Genomic DNA, 22,258 nt, shown 5'->3' with positions numbered 1-22,258 from the left:
CCAAGGTGTGCTTCCTTCTAGGCTCTTTTACAGTGGCTATTTTAGATACCCTTTTGGCCCAGCTGTCATGTACTGTATCAAGGTAATTATAAATGGAATTATTCTGATATATGTTCTCATGGTGTTTGACAGGACTGTAGTAACTGCGCTTAAATGTATTTTCAGGTCTCATATAATGTTATCCTTGTATTTGATTTTTGGAACGTAGAAGTTCTTTGCAGCCTGTGTGTACTAATTAAGAAATGCTCAAGCCAGAATACAAACAGTAGACTCTAATTAAAGAAAAAAGATAATTAAAGTTTTCAGTTTGAACATTAGTGTTACTAATATTCACATGCAGTAGGTCACAGGATTCTTTTGGTAAGATATTTTCACTGAAGCTTACAAGGGGTGCATTTCTAGAAAAATGAAGAGTATCATAGTTCATTTACTGTAGCAATGCAGTGTTGTTCCCTGCAACTGTTTGGATCATCCATTCCTTAGTTTGGATAATCCATTTAACCAGTGTCTCTGGAGGTAGTGATTTAACCACAGTGTGATTTTGAAATGGATGGTGGCTTCTGGAGATTTTTCATTTTGCTCATTGCTCGGTTGCTTTAATTGTGAGCTCCTGTTTGATGCTGTCACTTCTGAAGAAAACATTTACTATTTATAATGTGCAAGTGTCCTTTTCTTTTGCATTTCAGTGATGTCACCATGTACTATGATTTTGCTAATAAGAGTGAGATCATTTGGGGTTTATCCTCTGTGTAACATCACTTTTCCAGCATACAGAGAGAAGTCTTAGGATTAACGGAACGCGATGCTTTCTTTCCTACATCCCCCATTTCTGATCCCAATCCTAATTTATTCCTGCTTCCCATTGACTGAAGGTGACTCGTGTGAGCTCATGAGGCTCCTGTAAAGGCCAGACTCAGCTAGGATGTTACACCACCACTGCAGGAGGAACCCTGAGCTGCAGGAAGAGTTGCAGATCCAGGCTGCCGTGGCCGCCGGCGATGTCCACACCGTGCGCAAGATGCTGGAGCAGGGATATTCCCCCAACGGCCGCGACGCCAACGGCTGGACCTTGCTTCACTTCTCTGCAGCAAGGGGCAAGGAGAGGTGTGTCCGTGTCTTTCTGGAGCATGGAGGTGAGTTCCCCACAGAGGAAAGTCTTTGTACTCATCTGTATTTGTTTTGGTTTCGGGTAAATTTGCTTTAGGGTAAATTTGGGACTTCCCCGCAGAGAAAAATCTTTATACTTATCTTTTTTTTTTTTTTTTTGGTTTAGGGTAAACTTGGAAGAGAACTTTTTAAGTTGGTTTTTTTTTTTTTTTAGAAAAGTAGATTTAAATGGTTCTTTTCTTAATTGGTTTGGGAAAAACATTTTTTTTTGGGAAAATTGGAAAAAATTGGTTTTTAAGTAATAAAACTTAAATAAGATTAAATAATAAAACTTCTTGTTGTTGTACAAGAGATTAAAACTCTTTTTTCATCTCAGAAAAGTCGGTTTTTTGGGTTGCAGTTTGGCTTACTTAGTCTTTTATTAGTTTTTTTTGGCGTTGGAAATGTTGTGGCTCAGGCCTGGCTTGGTGGGCTGTAGCTGTGAGTTGGTGGTTTTTTGGGTGTTCTGTTTAGAGTAGGTTTAAATAGGTTTAAAGAAAAAGGAAAAAAATCTGTAGTTTAGGGAACTTTTTTGCTTTAGCTAGTTCAAACTAATTAAAGTGAGAGTTCTGTTTTGCTGTCTGTCTATCTGCAGACAACAACAGTTTAGGAGTAGTGGTGTGGAGGAGTGAGTGCAGTGTCTGAAAACAAACTGTGTGCTTCTCTCCCCCCTTCACTCTCTGGAGCAAGTCTTAAAGGTGCAAAACTTATTATTCAGCATAAACAGAACAGACAGTTGGGGATAAAAGCATCATATAGCAAACCCAGGGGATAGAACATCATATGGCTGACCTAGGACATCATCTGACACCTTTCTGTCCCAGTTTGCACTGCAGGACTTTCCAGCACTGGTTAGATATAAAATACTTCTGATTATCTTTTGTAATTATTATTTTTTATTCTTTTGTTCTTAATGTTTGTTTATTTCTGATGCATACTCTGTGAATGACATCACAGCTTAGCTTTATATTTTAATAACTATTTCCCCCCAGCATTGCCTAGGAATTGTTCAAGGAATGAATAAGCATTATGAAAATAGGGCATTATAAGGACTCATTATAAAATGAAATGCACTCACTACATGGTTCTCTTCTCTGTTAGGGGGTATTATTAGAGGAAGGCAGATCCCTGAATTTAAATCCTAGGGAAGCTTGTTTCAGAATTCTAAAGCAAGTTAACCAATTGCATTAAAGACTAAATTTAATATAGGCTTTAACAGCATCTGCTAAACTTTATGAAAACAGTCCTCTTTGTGCAAGGACTTCACTGTCAGCTAATCCAGATGAGTTTACAGCTCTCCTGCATCCAGCCACGATGGAACTTTATTTCAAGAGCTGACTGAGTTTTGTTGATTTAAGTGGTACTCATGTGGGTGATGATTATTATGCCTCAGGTGGTACAGTCAGAATTTCTCATTGCTTTATCATATTCCAAGGCCACCTGAAGCTTTAGAAAGGGATCATCCTAATCTTTTAAAGTGGTGCTGGAGAGGAAATCAGTAGATATTCTCCACAGCATCCTCTATTCTAGCACTGTTCTTACCAAATGAATGATGAGGTGCTCAGTCCCAAGGAAACTGAAATGATCTTCCTGATGCTTTGTGTATCTGAGCCATATGGACCCCTTGTGTCTGTCACTGGGTTTGTCAGCTTATGGATCATCCTGAAAGTGGGGTGGCATTAACAGCCTGTGGTGATGGCACAATCAGTGATTTGTTCCTTAAGAGCAGTGGTGAGATACAGCCTGAGCAACTGGACTCTATGGATGCACTTACTACAGATTGTAACCACATAGAAAGGGCAAACCCTCATGGCCTTCTTGGAAGGGGAAAAAAATATTTCTATGTAGTATATAACTTTAAATTCCACTTTTTAAAAGTAATATATGCAGATAATCTCAAACCTTCAAAAGTTTAAGGCTTTAAGTCACAGACATTGCTTTTAACTTTTTATCTGTAAGTTTAAAGATGATAAAAAACCCCCAATCCCTTCTGTATTCCAATGTATTTTCATTTTATAGGTTTTCATAATACATAGCTGCTGATGCAGCAGTTTGTTTTTATTTTTGTTGTTACTCTTTCCCATACAAAGTAGCAGCTGAATGTGATGCCTCATGAAAACTGCCAGTAATGAAACACCTTTGTCCTGAGGCAGCTTGGAGTTGAATCACCAGGATGAGAAAGTTGAGTAACAAATAGTGTGAGGTTTAGTCATCCACAGCAGCTTCCCTGCAGCTGAGCCTCGCTCCCCAAAATTGGCACTGCCTGCTGCCTTGCCTCATTTACCCTCAAAACAGAGGCACAAAAATAATGAGTATTTATCACATAATAATGTCACAAATGAGTTATTAAGTAGCAAGTGAGTTGACTCTCACAAGCTGAGTTAATCATGCCACCCTCATTAGGCCGAGGTTTGTGTCTACCTTTGCTCACGTGGTCTCTCCTTTTCTCCCTCTGGAGTGGATTGTTTTGCTGCTGGTGCTTAATCCCTGTGGAACAAAAAAAAGATACTGGGGTGAAGGAAAAAGTCCTTTTCTGTTGTGAATCTTATGGTAAAATAGAGAGTGTTGAACTATATATTGGTAATAAATTGACAGTGAGAGGGAGCCTGTGAAGTTCTGGGGGAAAGAGGGAGCTGAGATGGGAAGGAAGGGGTGGCTGGTGGTGGTTGTGGCTGTCTGGAGGGTGATGGAGCTGAGCAGAGCTGGGAATATTTTCATGGGGAAAATAGGAATGGGAAAAGCACAGTGGGCTGCTGCTGAGGGCAGAGTGCTGTGCCTCAGATCTGAGATGCTGCAAGGCTCCCAGCATAGCCTGCTGGTGGGATGGAGGCTGAGTTGGGCTAATAAAGGCTGAGAAGGAATCTGGTCACTGACCTGGAAATAAAAAGTAGATTCTTATGGGAGTCATGACCTGTGCACCTCCTGCTTTTGCTTTTTCTCTTCCATCATTGCTCACCAGCAAAGAAAAGGGCCAGAGGACAGTGTTGTGCATGCAGATTGGCTGTTTGAGTGGAGCTGGTGGAACAGCAGGAAGCTTTTTATTATCTGCTGAGGAAGGAGACACAGATAGATGGGGAAAATGCAAAAAAACCACTCCAGACTAAAGGATGAAGCCAACAAAAATACCAACTAGATAGAGAGGGGATAAGTCAGATAACAAATACTATTTATCAACTGGTGAAATGCAGAAAGTTCATCATAACGATGGAGAAACTTAGTTTTCATAAGAAATAATTAATTTTACTTTCTTAGTGTATTTGTCTCACTTTATTAAAGTGAATATTCTATGAAGCCATCCCTTCCCACCCATAGAAATTGTCCAGAGTCACAAAGCAACACCAAAACAGAGTGCAGTTTTTAGTAATCTTTTGTAATCTAGTAAAACAAGCCTGTTTTCCCCTTAGTGTACTTTGTAAATTTTTAATATAACATACAGAGACAGAACATCCAACACTGGACAAGAAATATTTTATTAATTTCCAACCACTGCTATTAATGTTACAACAAGCTAAAATCTTGAAAGTGTCCAGTTAGCTGTCCCTTGGTGATACCTTCTCAATATTAACTGAGCACTTTCTGGTTATTCATATTAAAATGAAGAAGTAATTCACTAAAGCTCCTAGAAATGAACTAGTAAGAGAAAGTAGCCAAGCAGCCCTATTTATTTATTTTTAGTCTTGGCTTCAAGGTATCTAAATTTCAGTAAGGTCAAGCACAGTCTGGGAGGATCTAGAGAATGCCAAATGCTCACCCCCCCTAAGCTCCTAAAGTGTTTCTGTCTCTGAACAGTAATGCTTTCCTGGACATCTTCTGTATCAATGTTATCTTAGGAAATTCAAAACAGAAGCTGCATGTAGCCATGCTTCTAAACCTTGTGGTCAAAATTAAGCCCCAGCTGAGGGAAATAAGCTTGAAATAATAGAAGTACTCAATGAAGCCAGAAGCATTGCTTAAGCATTGCTTTCTTGGCTTCCAAATTACTGTGATAGAGTGACCTAAGGAAGGTGTCAAGGAAAAAGGAAAACTGTCCCACTGAGCTGTAAATTGAAATTCTGAAATATGAGTCTTTTATTTATCAATCTATATATCCTCTAGATTGCAGTATTAGAGTTTCATTAACAGTGGACTTTAAATAACTATTTAATATCTAGTTTATGTGCCCAACTTTCACATGAAATAAAATAATCTTAGTATCATTCAATGCTACAGATTTTCTATCTGGAGTGAGATTGATTGCAGTAATTGGTACCCTTGATAAGCTGTTCAAGTTTTATGCCATTATATTTTGCCTCATATTTGAGAACATTGGAAGTGACCAAATGCAGTTGTTCATGTTTCTATAATCTGCTCTCCCCATATGAATGGGAAGCTTGGAATGAAAGAAATGTCTGACAGTCAGAATGGAGATGAGCTAGAGAACTGCTGGCAGGTGCTGGCTTGGTCCTTTTCTAGCTAAAATTGCCAGGTAGCTTTTACCCCTCTGCAGATTCTAAAAGGTTATCTGAGAGTCATTCCCAATTCATTTTTACCTTGCTCATGTTCCAGGGGAAGAGAGTTGCTTTACAACATGATACCAATACTGAAAATTTTAGAAAAATCAGAAAAAAGCCCCACAGCAGCACAAGTTCTTCAGGCAGCATCAGCTTTGGGGTGTTACTTTTACTAAGACAGGGACTGGGTGGATGGAACTGGTTTGCAACTTCATGCAGGTCCAGCCTCTGCTAAAAGCTCGTGTGAAATTCGGGAGTTTTCCAGGAGGTGGCAGCAGGACATTGATGGAATAGCAACAGACCTTTCGATCCTGCTGAAATTGTTTCTCTAATCCGGAGGCAGACTGTTGGCTCACTAGAAATCCATAATCTTAATGGGAATTACAGTATATTTTCACGAGGTTTTTCTAAGGGGTTTGTTATGGAAAGGTTGGTTGTTTGTTTTGCTTGGTTGCCCAACTGTGAGGCTTTTTTTCCTATCCTTCTTAAGAAACTTCTCTTACATGACTTAGTAATTTTTTGGTTCACTTTAGTGGTCAAAAGCAATGACATTTTGGGAGTAAGGAAGGTGTGGAAAGGTGCTTAAAACTGTAGGTAAAAGGCATCCTTGTGTTGCAGGCAAATTGTTTGGTTTGGATTACCACAACCAGTATAAAAGTGCATTTAGATGCACATCTAAAAGTTGGGCCATATCTGCTTGAGTTTGGAAATGGCACTGATTAAACAGGCTTTGGCAATGACCTGCACCTCATCTGGGGGTAGAAATGATGCCTGGCATTCCTTATGCAGTGTGGGAGAGAGAAGGTACAACTGAAACGTTATTTCTTTTTAAAAATGGTTTTTGGTGGAAGACAGCTCTGCGTGCTGCTGTCTCCATCATGTCCCTCTTTGTCCCCAATTCTGCCCCTCAGATTGTACCATCCCTCTGCTTGTTCTCATGCCTGTTACCCACTTTATTTATCACCACTCAGAAGTCAATGTAGAATAGTCTGAGCTATTGTGAATAAAGATACCCTGGGAGCAGCATCACTTTGAAATATTATCTTTGTGTGGGTTGTGCTGATTATTTGCTGCATTTTGGATGTGATCACAGTGCAGGTTAAGAACTCCCATTCAGTCACTGGCTGCATTTTCCTGCTGAGCTGTGGGTGCTGCATTCATTCCTTTAGCTCAGGTTAGTGTGACTTTTCAGAGCACTGAGACTTCTGCTTTTCATGGGAGATTAGGAAAGCTGTCACTAGCAAGGAACTAAACTTCCCCTAACATATCCATTATTTCTGTGTTTATTCCTGTTCTGTGCACTAGAGGCAGTTCTCACATCTTATTTCTCTGTGTAGCCAGGCTGCATTCATTTTTATGTTGGGTTTTTTTTTGTTAGTTTGTTTCCTTCCTCTCCATCTTCTCTTTCCATTTAGAAATATCCTTAAAGTTGCTGGATCATCTTTGCAGCTGTATTCTCTACTCCTTCCTTCCAGTCTTTTCATTTTGGTATAGTATCTGTCTTGGTGTTATCTGGATATGATCACAATATGGGAACCTTATTCCTGTTTTGTGTTTGCACCTTTGTGTGTTCAGGTGTGTTCAGTCTAGGGTAGCCTGCAATTAATATTGTGTTTTGAACTTAGAGCAGGTCTTCTGGTGCAGATGGTATCTAACTGAGACTGGGAAAGTGTTCAGACTTCCACACTGTAGTTTGTACCTTTTAGTGTCCAACAGTAGCACCCATGGATGGTGGAAGGAGAAACTTCAAAGCCTGGCTTGTTCTCTAGCTGAGAAATGGCACCTTGCCTTGGGTAATTAATTAGTCACTTGTATAACAAGTTTGGGTGTCCTGAGGAAATTAGGTAAATTGATTGGATTATTTTAATTTTTAAATTAATAAATCAGTCTGAGTGTTTGTGCTGTGTGAAGAGGAAATAAATCTGTAATTACCTGTACTCTGCACTAACAGTTTATCTGACTCCTTTCAGAAGTGGGTTTTTACATTCCTGAATTCTTGTGAAACTATAAATTCAGAACAGGTTCTAAACAGATTCATCATCTATGAAAAGAGACTTTATCAAGATAATCTAAAATAACATACATCCTACATGCTTTGGAAATCCTGCAGACCACAGAGAAACATTTTACCTAATACAGCATTACACCCTAAAAACAATACAATGCTGCCAGACCACAAAACATCCGCAATTTGGGACAGCAGATGTTTCTACACATGCTTCTTTTTAAGACCAAGAAGCAACACAAGGGAAAATAAAAAGTTGAACATTGAGAAAGAAATGTAAAATTGTAGAGCTGGGGGAAAACTGGATGGACAGAAAGATTTGAGTAATTAGTAATTAATTCCTAAGAGTGCTTGGAAGATGTGGAAAAGTATTTGTCAAATGGAAACATATGTATGAGGAAAAAATTGTATTTAAGAACGAGTTACAAAAAAATTTTTTTTTCTAACTTTGTCTTAAAAATAGCATGTTCATGAAAGCAAGAATTAGTTTGAAGTACAAAAAATCCTGTCATGCTATGCCTGGAAAGACTAGCAATTACCATTCGAATTTATTTTTTTTTTAATTTTTTTTTTCCAGCACCGGATTACCGTAACGCCTTCTAATTATTTTTAAATTTTATTTTAACTTCAGCTGATCCCACAGTTAAGGACTTAATTGGAGGCTTCACTGCTCTGCATTACGCAGCCATGCACGGCCGGGCGAGGATCGCGCGCCTGATGCTGGAATCCGACTACAGGAGCGACATCATTAACGCCAAGAGCAACGACGGCTGGACTCCCCTGCACGTCGCTGCTCACTACGGCAGGGACTCCTTTGTCAGGCTCCTCCTGGAGTTCAAGGCTGAGGTTGATCCGCTCAGTGATAAAGGTACTACACCACTCCAGCTGGCCATTATCCGGGAGAGGTCAAGCTGTGTGAAAATCCTCCTGGACCACAATGCCAACATCGACATTCAGAACGGTTTCCTGTTGCGATACGCTGTGATCAAAAGCAATCACTCGTACTGCCGAATGTTCCTCCAGAGAGGGGCCGATACAAACTTGGGGCGCTTGGAAGATGGACAGACACCCTTGCACTTGTCTGCTCTTAGAGATGATGTGCTTTGTGCACAAATGTTGTATAATTACGGAGCAGACACTAACACAAGGAACTATGAAGGACAGACCCCACTGGCTGTTTCAATAAGTATTTCTGGAAGTAGCCGACCCTGTCTGGATTTCTTACAAGAAGTGACAAGTATGTATGTAAGAGAAGTTAATCACAGGACACAATGTCCTCTAAAAGCCTTCTTTGAATTTAGCCCCCAGGAAAAAAAACAAACCTTCCTCTCTGCCCCTTTATGCTATTTAAATGCACTAGAAAATTTCTGGGAAGGTGAAGGGATTGTGATACTGGGAAACTCTTACTTGTCAAAGGAGCTAATGTTAAGTGTACTTCATTTAAATTAGTTTTGTTTAAATATCTACGGGAAGCATTGATTTTAAAAGAGTGAACTGTAAAATCTCATTTTATTTCTGGCCTTAGCACGTAAGATTTTTGAGTTTGGTTTTGTTGTTTGTTTAGGGGTTTTTTAGTGTCTTTTGTTTTGCTTTTTTATTGCCATGCAAATCCTCGGCAGTCGATGGCTTTTTCATCTGCACTACAACTAGGGCAGAAGAGAGCTTTGGCTGCTTTGTGTTCTCCCACATTCCCTCCTTCCCTCCCTTAAACCAGACAAAAAAATGCCACAGTTCATTCCTGCAACTTGAAGGGATTTCATGTGCTGTGTAGCTTTGATTTGATTTTGTTGATGTCTTTGAAATACGAGAGATTTTAATTCATCGTGACTTCTGATATTTAGAAAAAGTATTGGGCTCCAAATTTCTGGATCGCTTTTGATTCCCAGTTTTTGGTGCACTAGATCTACTGAAAGTTTTCCTCTCTCAACATGGAATGCTGTACTAATGTTTCATAATCACAGTATTTCCTAAAGCATATAGGAATTGCTGATAAGCATTTGGCAGAGTTTGCCAATTCAAATATGTTAAGATGGCCTGGTAAATTATCATCCAACTAGAATGATCTCTGCAATACAGAGGATGGGGTGTTTCATATATCCTTTTTTGTCCCCTACATCTCCTTTTATTTTTTTGAATGTGGTAATTTTTTAATGAGAATTAGATAACCTATATATTCTGTAAAGAAACTGAAAGTCAGTGTGGGCTGGAAGTGAATCAGCTGAGATCTGTTGTCAGTAGCTGACACAAATAAGCATTTGGAATTTCCTTTCTTTTTCTATAATGATTTGTGGTGTTGTTTTTGTTCATATCTGAAATTGAAAGAGAATTTCTGGAAAGGTGGAAGTTGGTAACAAGATATACAAGCAATTAAGCATTTTGGGTTTAATTTGCCTGCCCCTTCTCATTCAAACACATTTCTTTCTGGTTTCCTTTTTGGAAGCCTCTCACTATATAGTTGCAGTGTCAGGAATTTTAGGGATTTTAGGAGATGATATAATATCCAGACTTGCAGTGTTTCAGTCTTAGGATGTATCAGTAAGCATGAAAGCTTAGGTTGCTCCCCTGTTTCCTCAGTGTCTAAAGACCAAAGGAAACAGGTACTGTAACTTTCAGCTTGCAGATTCCATACCTTCAGGGTTTAATGTTAAGTGAGAAGTAAATTCTGCTACAAAAAAAAAGTAGCTTTAATTTGTGGCCAGTGTAACAGTGTTGGAACTGTCCCAGTTCTGTGCTGTTGGAGGGAGAACTGGGAAAGCAGTGCTGACAAAAACAGCTCTCTGCTTCTGAGCAAAATAATTATCAATATATGTTTACAAACCACTGTAAACAAACTCTGCTGCCCTTTTTGTAAATATCCAAACACTGTCTTCCCTGCTTTTCATGAATAATTAATAAGGTGCTGTATGAGAGATGAGAAGGATAAAGAGCAAGCTGGCATTTTGATAGTGGAGTTCCCAGTTAAGTCTGCCTGTACAGGGAATTGTTGAGATCTCATTCTGTAGTACTTTGGGGAAGAATATTGCTTATGAGTCTACTGCAATATGTATTTTCTAGAAAAAAAAATTTACAAAATTTTTGGACAATTTTTTTGTTGGAATTCTTCCTGACACTCTTCTGAGGTTGGCAACAGTGCCTTGTTTGTGGGGCTTAACGGGAACTTCAGTTTATTTGAATCTTATACTAAGTGATTGATACAGAAATCCTGTAATAGCTGTAAGTTTTATATCTGCATCTGAAGTTTTGAAGAGTATATTTGATAGTAAAACAGGAAATAGTTTATATTTTTACAGTAGATTAACATTTTGAAGGTTAAAGATTATTAGATATTAAATATCAAAGTTACCAAACCGATCTGTGTCTTCAAGTGAAAGCAGTTGCATGCTGCACATAAATGGGATACTATTGAGTAGTCTACATGTAAGCTGTGAGTAGCTATTTTTTTATACTTGGAAAACGTATTTGTACAGTTTCAGTTTCTCAGAAAACATAATTTGTGAATTTCTTTTTGTTTTGGTAGGTATTGTAATCGGTAATAATGGCAGCCTTTAGCCCAGGTCCCTGGTTGGGAATAACAGGCAAGAAACCAAGCTCTCAGAAATACTCAGTATTGGCCCTGAGAGTCTGCAAGAAGATATTGGATTTTGGGGTTTGACCCTGAAGGTCTGATATTCTTCCTGGTTACAGGTAGAGATTCCTTTGCTCCTAGAATAATTCCAAGAGGAAGTTATTCTATAGTTGTGTCTCAGTATTTAAGCACAGAGCTGGAAGTTAGGAACAACAGAGTTTTTGACCATGAGTCTGCTGTTGACTTGGTGTTCAGACTTGTGTGTTTTTCTTTTTCCCCCTCTCTCTTTTTTACAATACAGAAATAAGCAAAGTCTCCCTGGGGAAAAAAATATTGAGGATGAAAACTGCTCAATGATTTTATTAATCACCTTCCTTCTCCTTGTCTGTTTTACACTTTCCTAATTCAAAAAACATTTATTAGCAGCCACCATAGTACCTAAGATCATTTGATAAAGAGTTGGTTTGGAGCAGTGTAAATGTTTCCATTTTCACATGGCCTGAACCTGCCTCTTCAGGAGTGTTAATGTGATAAGCTTGGAATGCACTATTGCAAATTAAAGTAGAGAAGCATGTATATGATATATAGAAAGATGGAGATACATAGAGACTATTATTGGTAGTGTATATATTTATAAAATTAGTGTGCAATCACAGTCCTGGATGAAATTGTTTATTTTGAAGTTGAATGGGATTTGAGAATATTAAAACTTATAAAAACTATTGTGGGAGGTAGAAAAAATGCAAGTGTTAGAAAAATATCTAAGGGCTTAAGTAAGCTTCAAGACATTAGAAATTTCAATTAGGATCTTTAAATAAGGGAATTTTACAAAAGCCTGGAAACTGCCCCCTCCCCATAGCCCCCCTTTAATTGAATTTGTGTTCAGCTCAGGAGCAGGAGAGCTGTGAGGAGCTGCTGGTCTGTGTCGAGGCAGAGCTCAGGAAATGGCCTGGCCAGAGCAGTGTGATGTGGCTGGTGTGGAACCAGGTACCAAAGAACCCAGTTCAGTTCTAGAACAGCATCTGAAGGTCACCCAGTGAATTTAACTGCAAATGTTTCAGCTGCACTTTTCTGATTTTCAAAGGGCAGTTCTTTGGCTTTGACTAGAGAATGTAATTTTGTGTTTAAATTTATACAGCACTGTAAATATACAGAATAACTGAGACAGAAGTTCTGTTAAGGAAATCCTTAATCCTATACATCCTTTGTCTCTACCTCTTGGCTAAATCAAGATAACTTTTCACTAGAATTTTATTTTTTAACTGGAAGAAGATTTTTAAAAGTTTCTCTCTGCGTAGTTTTAACTTTTATAAATACAGAAGTGTCCTAGTGAATTTAGTAGATTTCTACATATTTTATTTCATGGATAATTTCAAAGGAAATGGTGTTTTCGTGTTTGTAATAACAGCAGATCTTTACTGGAATCTCAGGCTTTACTTGTTTCCTTGGGTGCTGCTGGAAATCTTGCAGTGATGATTAAGGTCTGCTTTGTCATCCAGTTACACAGGGAACTGGGATAAGAGGATTATTTTTTAATTTTCTACTCTACAGTTGACTATATTAAGTAGCTGAATCATATTGTGTAGGCATATAAGTTATTTACTTTGAAGGAATTTTTTAAGAGGCCTACATAAAAAAAAATTAAAGACTATTTTTATATGTGGCACTTAAGGTACAGCCATGCTCTACTCCCATTTGTACACCTATGCTCTACTCTGCAAAAATAATTTTAAAATAGCATAACAATGCATCTTAAACCTGTCTTGATGTTCAGAGCACTTTACTTACTGTCTCCTAAAAATAGATAAACATTATGGTGTTGAAATTCTTAGCTGCATTTCCATAGCAATTTCAGTGAGACTGAATTTACAGAGATGTCACAATTTTTTTTTAAAAAATACCTTTGCGAGCACATTCAAATCTAAATTTCATTGCCAAATACACCTGTTAAGTATAACATTGAGCCTTACTGATATTCTGCTTTTTCATATAGGAATTTTCAGTCCAAAATAGTACATAACTTCTGTGCCAGATAGACTGAAATTTAATAGACATCTAAAACTCATTGTGGGGAATTATTTTTCAGAGACCAATGAAAACATATGTCAGGCTCAGACATTCTAGCAGAGACATATTGAACACAAAATTAAATTAGAACTTTTAAAATAGCTTGTTTGATATCCAGTTAAAAAGCTCTCCATGTCCTGTCAAGCTGGAGGGATTTGTTCACGCTCTCAATGCACACTCTGTGATTCTACACTCATCCCTGCATGTCTGATATTAATATTTTAGACCTATAGATTTTTGATATTAGCTTTTTCTGATGTTTTGAATGCTGGCAATTATTGCAATAATCTGCAATTCTTCTGCAGTTGTTTTATCCAGAGTACAAGCAGTGCATTTCCTAAATTTTACACCTACTGCACTGAGCAGCCAAGCTCCCCTTGGCTCAGCCTCAGTCACTCCTTAGGTGATCCCAGCCTTTCCCTGTGATCCATCCCATTTTTGTGCATCCTCCCCAGTGTGTTTCGTGGCTGCTGGGTGGGAGTTTCCAGTTTATAACTTCAATTATCTTTTTCATTTTCCCCCCCCTCAAAAAAGTCAACAAATTCAGAACTCAGTTTAATTGCTGGCAGTAGCTGCATTCCCTCACCGCTGTGAAATAAGGGATGGGTTGAAGGACTTGCTGCAGAAATAAATACTTTTCCTGATATTCTAGAGGAGCTGAGCTGTTGCCAGCATACATCAGCCTGGTTTCAACGTATTTTGTAAAATGTTTCAGATTATTTTTATTTTTAAGTTCCCTTTGTAGCTAGAAAGAAATTACCAAATGGTTTCTTGCTACTGTTTTCAGCCTTTCAGAATTCCCAGGAGGGGCAGAGGCTCAGTTTGAGAAATACCACTCTAAGGTTTTTTAGAGAGATGCATTAATATTGTAGAGAAAACTGTGGGCGGCTTCTGAAGTATGTCACTGATGTTATTTTTCATTTTTCAATTTCTTCAGAGTCAGCCTATCCACTTGAAACCAATGGCCCTGATTGTTTGCTTTAAAAGTATTTTTCTTTTAGTAGTTAGAACAATACATCAGAGGGGATCTTCTTGCAGCCTACAATGTATTAATTTCAGTCATTCCCAAGTTTTCTCGTGGGTAACAGAAAGGTCAATTCATGATTGTTGCATTGTATTTTTACATGGATTTTTTTGCTCTCTATCTGCAGTGGAGGAAATGGGTAGGGATTCCTCTTTTCCAGCCTTACAGCACTGGATTAAAGTCCCCAAAAAAGATTGTTGTCAGAGGCATCACAAATATGCCTTACTAGTCCTTAAATATAGACTTATAGGGTGAGTTAGTGTTTTATTTCTTGGGGAGCATTGTCTGCAGAGGGAAGGCAAGGTATAAATGCAGAGCAGTTTTAACATTGACACAGTTCTTTGGCCAGGTAGCAGATCCTAAATGGAAGATTTGTCTGCCTGTGGGATACAACAGAAAACTCTCAGTTATCATACCAGAAAAATCTTGAAACTGCAAAAAGAAAAGGAATGGAGTTTTGAGTGGAAATTTAGATTAATTTTAATAATTTCTTGCTGTTAAAACATGTTTTTTTTTCCTTTGCTTTACCAGCAAAGGCTGATCTTTTAATAATAATTTAAGACTCATTTCATTATCCAAGTAAAAGAATTATTTAAGTGGGAGAAAGCTCAGAAACTTTGTTAGCAGCTGAAGAACTGATTTAGGAAAATGCTTAAATTTTATACATACTGAAGTCTGCTGCATCTAGATTAGAAAAAATCAAAAAGCAATTCCTCTTGATTCTTTAAAGTCATGCCTACCATTTCTTCTGTTTGGAAGAAGCTTTTCTGTCAGGTTTGGGACACCGTACACAAGAATTGCATTGGTGGGGATTTCTGCTTTCCCTTCCAGCACAGAGCACAAGCTCTGGAAGGCAAAAGATGAACTGTGCTTCTTTTCCCTGTAATTAATACTTCTAATTTCTTTGATTACTGCTTTAAATCTTGCAAAATAAATTGACTGCAGCATGTAATGATTTAGTGAACACATGAGTAAATCCAGAGTAACAGCAGCAAGGTGGCCCTTCAGGGATGTGCTGGGTGTTTTTAAGGTGATCAGTAGTTTTATGTGCCTGTTTTGCATGATAGTGGTAATTAGGCCAATCCTACTTTTCATGTTTGTGGGGTTTTTTGTTTCTTTCTCTTTTAATTCTCTTCCTTTCCAGCTTATTTGCCTAAATAACTTCCCAAACTTGTGCTGCAGGATATAACCAAAGCTGCAACTTCCTAATCGTTTTTAAAGAGAACTTTATTCATCATTTAACTTGTCTTACTTTGCCAAGTTACTAATAACATTTTTCATTTGCCAAACTAAGGTTCACTGACATCGGTCTGTAATCCTTTATTTTTTTTTTCTTTTTCATTCAGATGCAACCAAGAATGAGTAAGTGTTCCAGACACCGTTTCTAATAAATCACAAATGCATTAATAACCCTGGAATTTGCAAGGCGTGACCTAAGACACCAGCAGCCACTAGATGTAGCAACTGGTGCTTAACACTGGAAATGTCCATTGTTAACACATTCCCAGGAAATATTTTTTAGGCTTATCAGGGGAAAATGTCATACATTTGATAATCAGGTCTTTTTGAATTAACTGATGACCAATTTCTTCTGGGTATTTTAAGTTGTCTGTTCTTTTATGTTCTCAAAAACCACGTAGGATGTTAATTAAAAGGCATTTATTTCTGAAACCAGAAATCAGTGTCTCATAGCTGATTTATTGTGTACTCTGCTACAGAAAATACACAAAGTCCTCTAGTCCTTTATCCTTTCTAATACTGCTGTTTGCAGTGAACTTTTGCTTTCTGAGCCCTGTTTTAAAGTATCAGAACAATTTCTTTATCACCATTAAGATTGCTTAATTTCTTACCAAAATAACTTTCCTTTCCCTGAAGTTTGAGCATTCTGTTGTCTGAGTTGCTTAAATTCTTTCCTTCAGGTGGAAAAAAATTTGCCAAGAAGAAACCACTGGTGGATAAAGTAACCATTGGTCTGTGTTCGAAGTAATGGATGAAGGATTTAACTAAAAATAAATTGACATTTAGGTGGTGATAAGTATAATAAAAGTATTTTCAACTTACATAAAGGAAGCTCAAAATTTTCATGTTTTTTTAATTTCTAACCTAATTTCCTTAAAAGCAGACTGAGACTATTTTCATGCATTACTTCTGCTGGCTTGCCCTGGATAATTTTAGTGCTTAAGATAAATCCCAGTGTCTAAAAATCCCTACCTGTCTGTCAGCCCATTTCTATAGATACCAACGGAAGCACCTACATTGTTCAGGGTGCTGAGTGTTTTGAATTTTGCATTCATCAGGTCCCATAACCAAGTCTTGGCTTGGAGGAAAAAAAAAATTAAGAAAAAGAGGCTTACACAGTTAAGTTGATGATCAAAATATTGATTAGCACAGCTTTGATGTGTTACTGGAATAACTCCAAAGAAGCTGTAGCAGAATGAGGAAAAAGCACAAAGGCAGGCAGTTTGTTCAGAGGTTTGGAGTGGTTCCCATGGTGGGGGTTGTTAGCTGCAGTTTTCAGCTTTGGGAAGAGGTACCAAGCAGGAGTGGAGGATGGAGGTTTATATAAAGGTATGTAAAAACCATGACTGGCGTGGGAACAATTATTCATTATTTTCCTTGTAACTCAAAGAATGGCAGGCATGCAACAAAGCCATCAGGAAGCAGATCTAAAATAAATAAAATTACTTTGCAGTTTTCCAGCCAACGCCTAATTATATTGTGAAATTTGTTGCCACAGGATGTTTTGGATACTGAAAGTATGAATGGGTTCAAAAAACACTAGACAGATTTACAAAGGACAAGCTATTCACAGCTATTAAAGACATAGATCTGTGTGCAATCTCTGGGCTAGGAAGGCCCAAAGGCACCAGTGCTGAAAGCTAGAAGGGTTTATTGGGGCAGGATTTCTCAATGTCTGTTGTTCTGCTCTTTTTCTCTTTCTTTCTTCCTTGGGATCCGTTGCTGGGTGCATTCAGATACAAGACTTGATTAAATTTTTTGAGATTATTTTGGTTATAGGGACCAAACCTCAATTTTTCTCAAGGTGTTTGATTTTGAGTAGTTTCCTGGTAAGAATGAGCTTGAAAGAGAATTGATAATTTTGGAAAATCCTGGACAGGAATGCTGAAGTTTGTATTTGTCCTGGTTTAGGGCAAATCTGGGAGAAAGGACAGCCTAGGACAGTGTGACATCAGTAAAGCTTTTCCTCTGTGGACAGTGGTTAATTCACATTTTCATCCCTTTCTGTTGGATGAGGGTTTGGCTGCATCCAAAGCCTGAAGGCTTTATCTTTTCATTAGAAGGCAAAGAAAACCCCAGTCTTTGACTCTGCCACAGCTATCCTGGAATAACTTTTATAAATCCTTACTCTCTAAGGAAACTTCCTAGTCATGTTACAGCTGAACTTAGAAGTTTCTGTCTCATTGTTTGAAAGAAAAGCAAGACTGAGGGGTTTTTCCCTCAAGTATAGAAAAAAATCCACAAAAAGTTAAATGGAGGAGTTCTGCTGTTCTGTAATGCATAAGCATATGTTGCCACCTGGTGGGAATCCTCACATGGGTGAAATCACTTTACACTGGCATCAGTAAAATTATGTGCATATAAAAATGTTTTCAGGACTCATCCCTTGATTTCATTGAGTTCATTAAAAAGGTATTAACTTGTGATTCTCTTGTAATTTTCCCCTTCCCTCTCCCTCTTAGGAAACAGCAAACCCCTGTCATTTTGCAGAGTAAATGATGTCTTACAACACATTTAAAATGTGATCATTTTATTTTTATGTGTTCCTTTTGTCTTTTCAGGACAGCCCAGAAACTTGCAAGATCTATGCCGAATTAAAATCCGTCAGTGTATAGGCCTTCAAAACCTCAAACTGCTTGATGAACTACCCATTGCCAAGGTCATGAAAGACTACTTAAAACACAAATTTGATGATATCTGATATCCATGAAGAGAGGAACTGTGAGCAAGTTTAGTTCTATTCCAGATACTGAAGAGGCTTGTTGCCTTGCACAAAGTATATCCTATGCAAATTCTGATTTTTCTGTGAAGTCAGAAGGCAGGTATACACTTCCTTGGGTTTTTTATACCACACGCTAGAAGGTCTTAATTTTTGGTTTCTTGGTCCAAGTTTACAAGGTCCAAGCTTTCTATACAATATTGCATTTTAAAAATTGCTGTTGGTTTTCTGTTTGTTTTCACATTATGTGTGCAGACTTGCCGTGGAGATGGAAGGCAGCCCCTCGAGGGAAGTGCTTGGTTTGAGCTGGCATGCTGAGCAATGATGCAAGAACATAAAAGTCTGGAAATCAATGCACCAGTCCTGCAAAAGGATACAGATAGACCTCCAGAACCTTGTTTGTTAGGACCTCTGTCTCTGCCAGGTGTTTCTTTTGCAGGACAGAGGGAAGAGGGGATAATTGACATGTCCTTGGGTACTGTATGAATATAATTTGGAAATTGAGGAAAAAAATGCAGTTACCCTGCTCAATTTGAGGGTCTATAGGTCTATACATTGGCTTTTTTTTGGTTTTTTTGGCATTTTTCTTTTCCTAATTACTGTAGTTGGGATGCCCAGAGAATTCAGGCCCTCTTTCCCAATATTCCCTGGTGAATGGGCTGTTTGTAAGTCTGTTTTTACCAGTGACAGTACACTACAGAGAGGCATAGCCTCTGTATTTTTTACATTAACTTAAGAGGAAACAAATTTAGATTTTTTTGAAGCCAATGTATTCTGTTGCTCATGCAGTGCCTCCTGTGCAATAATCTCTCTGATGTATTTTCCCTTGATGTGTGATTCCCCCACTATTCCTCATTTAGGCTCAGTGCATTATTTGTGAGAGCAGGAGCTGCTGCCTCTCTGTAGTGTTGGTATGACATTACAGAAATGATGCAGCAGCTCCTGTTCATTATTACTCCCTGAATTTCATGAATGTATAACCTGCTTTATTTCACTTTCAGTTGAGATTTTATCTACGGGTTCTCGGCCAAGTTGTGTCCAAAAAAAAAAAAAAGGTAAATTGGCCAAACCCTTTGGTTTTAAAAGCAGTGTTGGGGGTGGGGGTTGTTTTGACTGCTCTGAAATTCAGTTTGTTTCAGGTTAGAGAGCGGGAAGTGCACATAAGTTATTAACTAAGAAGACAAGCCCCACTGACATTGAAAGGTCAAACTTTGCAATTAATCTGAAAGCAGAAACTGAGAGGAGTGCTGAAATCTGGCTACTGAATGTGTCTTTCAAATTCAGGTATTAAAAGATCTGTTGCAGAGTTTTGTTTCTGATCGTAGGAAAAAATTAATTTCTTGATCAAAAGATTGGGCCAAAATGTGCAGTTGTTTCCCTCTTTATTTTCAAGGCATTACAGACTCAGCATAAGGTTCTTGCCAGTGTTCTCTACTTTTATTTTGGCATCTGCCTGGCTCCAGAAGAGCCCCTCTGATAGTAGGAGTGCTTTTGTAGCAATTGCACCAACCGATGTGGGAGATGAAAGGAATGATGATGGCTTTTAGTTTCACACTGTCACTTTCAAAATACTTAGTGTTAAAAATAGGAAAAGCAAGGTAAGGCAGGTAAACTCATATTATTTAACTCTGCTAGTTCCTTTTAATATTTGATAACCCTGGACTGCAGCTCCCTGAGAATGAACCTTATCACTGCTAATGGATGCATGGAACCATGGCAAGCAAGGAGGATTAGCTGTCCCTATTGTGGCTGGCATTGCATCAGGTTTGCAGACAATGAGGGATTTTGGAGATTCATGGCTCACAGGGTTGGCAATGGGCCGTTGAACCTTTTTATCTCCAGCTTGTAGCAGTTCAAGTCCAGCTGCTGGAGCAGTGACCAGGAGGTCACATCTTGGCTGTGGGAGTGAGCAAGTCCAGCCTAACACCCTGCACTGGTTTGTAGAGCTTGTGGTGCTTCCTCCTGGTTGTATCTGTGGAGTAGGGACAAGCTGTGAGCTGGAGTGCACGGCTCAAACCTCTTGGCCCCTGTGGAGGGAAGATCAGCCATTCCAATCTTTGAGCTCTCCAGTGCTGAGACAGGGCAAACTGGCAGGTTTTAACTCAAATCTTCTGTTTTCTGACATGAAATCAGGAGCTTAAAACTGTTTTCTTTAAAAAAAAAAAACAAAACAAACAGAACAGACTTAGTATTGTTCACTACAGTTGTAAGTTGGTCTAAACCAACATCCTTCCCCAATGAATTTTTACAGTAATATTTTCTAAGGTAATCTAGAGTATATTTTAGTTGCAATCTATATTAAGGCAAATTATTTGTTCTGTCTGTTGCTGTGACTGAAGAAAATTATGAAAGACTTTGTTGGTAACAAGAATGCTATTTAATGAAGAAATGTGTAATTCCATTATTTATTGTTTGAGGTTTGTTTTTTGGTTATTTCTTTTAAGTAACTGACATCTAAAAGGGAACACACATATGTTTCAGGCCAGTAAAAAGCCTTTCTTCTAAATTAATTTTCATCCTCTCCTCTCCCCAGGGTGGAGGGAAGCCCTCACCCTTTTTTTGCAATGCTAAGCCATCTCTTGTAGCTGGTTTCTCACCTTAATTCTTGCAAAGCAGCACAGCACACGTGGGTCTGAACCTACTGATAGTCCTGTGCACTATCTCTGGTTATCCATGTGCTCAAGTGCAGATAAAGTGGGATTATTCATTGATAATCCTACCCAAATTTCAATAAGGGGGAATTTGGTCTTTTTATTATTATTTTCAATATTGTGCACAAATACTTTGAAGAACAAACTGACTTTTGTTTTTCATTTGGACTAGAATGTGGAAGGAGAAGTGCATAATAGAGACTTGTGATGTAGCCTCGTTCCGTTACCTTAAAATTCACGGTTGAACACTTTTAATAAACCTTAAAAAATTGGCAAACACACCAAAGAATCAATATGAGTAAAAGACTCTGATCATTAACAAACTGCAAACCTCATCCTTTAAAACAAAGCAGAAAGTTTTTGTAAATATTTATGTTTATAAATGTACAGCAGAGTAAGAGTGTTTTTTAGATTATTTAATTACCATATTTCTAAACTATTTACATTATAGACAATACTTGTTAGTTTGAAAAGCTCGAGTGGGTTTGTTTTGTTTTGGGTTTGTTTTCTTTCTTTCTTTTTTTTTTTTTTTTTAAATTCACTATCACTCATGCTTGGAATAACTCTGGCTTCCTTGGGATAGCGTGGAAAATTCGTTTTTCTGGCTCTGGTTGGCAATCATAGGAGAACACATCTGGACAAACTCTTCAGATAAATACCCAGAGGCAAAAGAAAAGATGTGGCATCTTTACCAGGATGGGCTGGTTTGGAGGAAAAAACCTGTCCACAAGTACAGCTTCCATGCAATGCTGTGTTACCAATACCATCATGTATTTTGTTCTTCCTTTGCAATGTAAGTTTTTGCTTTGGGTCAATTTGAATTTAAAAAAAAAAAAAAAAGAAAAAAAAAGAAAAAGAAAAAAGTTAAACCTGGTAAAAACCTATTTTTGGTTTATGTTCTGTTTATTTCTAATGTAATGTTTTAATAACATAATACCACTTTACACATTTTCTCTCCATGTTTGTCTGTCTCTTCTGCTCCTGTTCCCTTCTCTGGGGTACATGCTTCTGTAATGCATTTGGGACTCAAAATGCCCCCACAAATGGGAGTTCAGATGTCTCATAAGTTGTAATGTGATTTTTTTTACCAGTAAATATGGACAAAACCCTCATAGAATAGTTTGGTGTGGAAGGAACCTTAAAGCTCATCCTGTCCCACCCCTGCCATGGTCAGGGACACCTTCCCCTGTCCCAGGCTGCTCCAAGCCCTGTCCAGCCTGGCCTTGGACACTGCCAGGGATCCAGGGGCAGCCCCAGCTGCTCTGGGCACCTGTGGCAGGGCCTGCCCATCCTGCCAGTAAAACAAAACTCACTCTAGAGCTGGGCTTTGGAAGGGGGATCAAACTGCTCCT

At 38.3% G+C, this 22,258-nt stretch overlaps 1 protein-coding gene across 2 annotated transcripts in view; it reads left to right on the top strand.

Moving 5' to 3' along the window:
- The window catches only part of ASB7 (ankyrin repeat and SOCS box containing 7), a 30,596-nt gene extending 8,742 nt beyond the window's left edge, over positions 1 to 21,854 (top strand). The window contains exons 4-7 of one of the 2 annotated variants that reach the window (XR_013184104.1): positions 873 to 1,133; positions 8,273 to 8,878; positions 11,159 to 11,325; positions 18,098 to 18,231. Coding sequence is in view for 1 of the 2 variants with exons in the window: in XM_054642419.2 (XP_054498394.1) it covers positions 923 to 1,133; positions 8,273 to 8,878; positions 18,098 to 18,237 (957 nt within the window). In the remaining variant the exon portion in view is untranslated. Of the gene's footprint in view, positions 1 to 872; positions 1,134 to 8,272; positions 8,879 to 11,158; positions 11,326 to 18,097 lie in introns of both variants that reach the window. The other variant, XM_054642419.2, reaches the window with a different exon arrangement.
- The last annotated feature ends 404 nt before the right edge of the window (positions 21,855 to 22,258 follow it).

The sequence above is a fragment of the Agelaius phoeniceus genome, chromosome 13, assembly GCF_051311805.1.
Source record: "Agelaius phoeniceus isolate bAgePho1 chromosome 13, bAgePho1.hap1, whole genome shotgun sequence".
Classification (NCBI taxonomy): domain Eukaryota; kingdom Metazoa; phylum Chordata; class Aves; order Passeriformes; family Icteridae; genus Agelaius; species Agelaius phoeniceus.
Note: the sequence above shows the minus strand (reverse complement) of the source record. Positions and strands in the feature narration are given on the sequence as shown.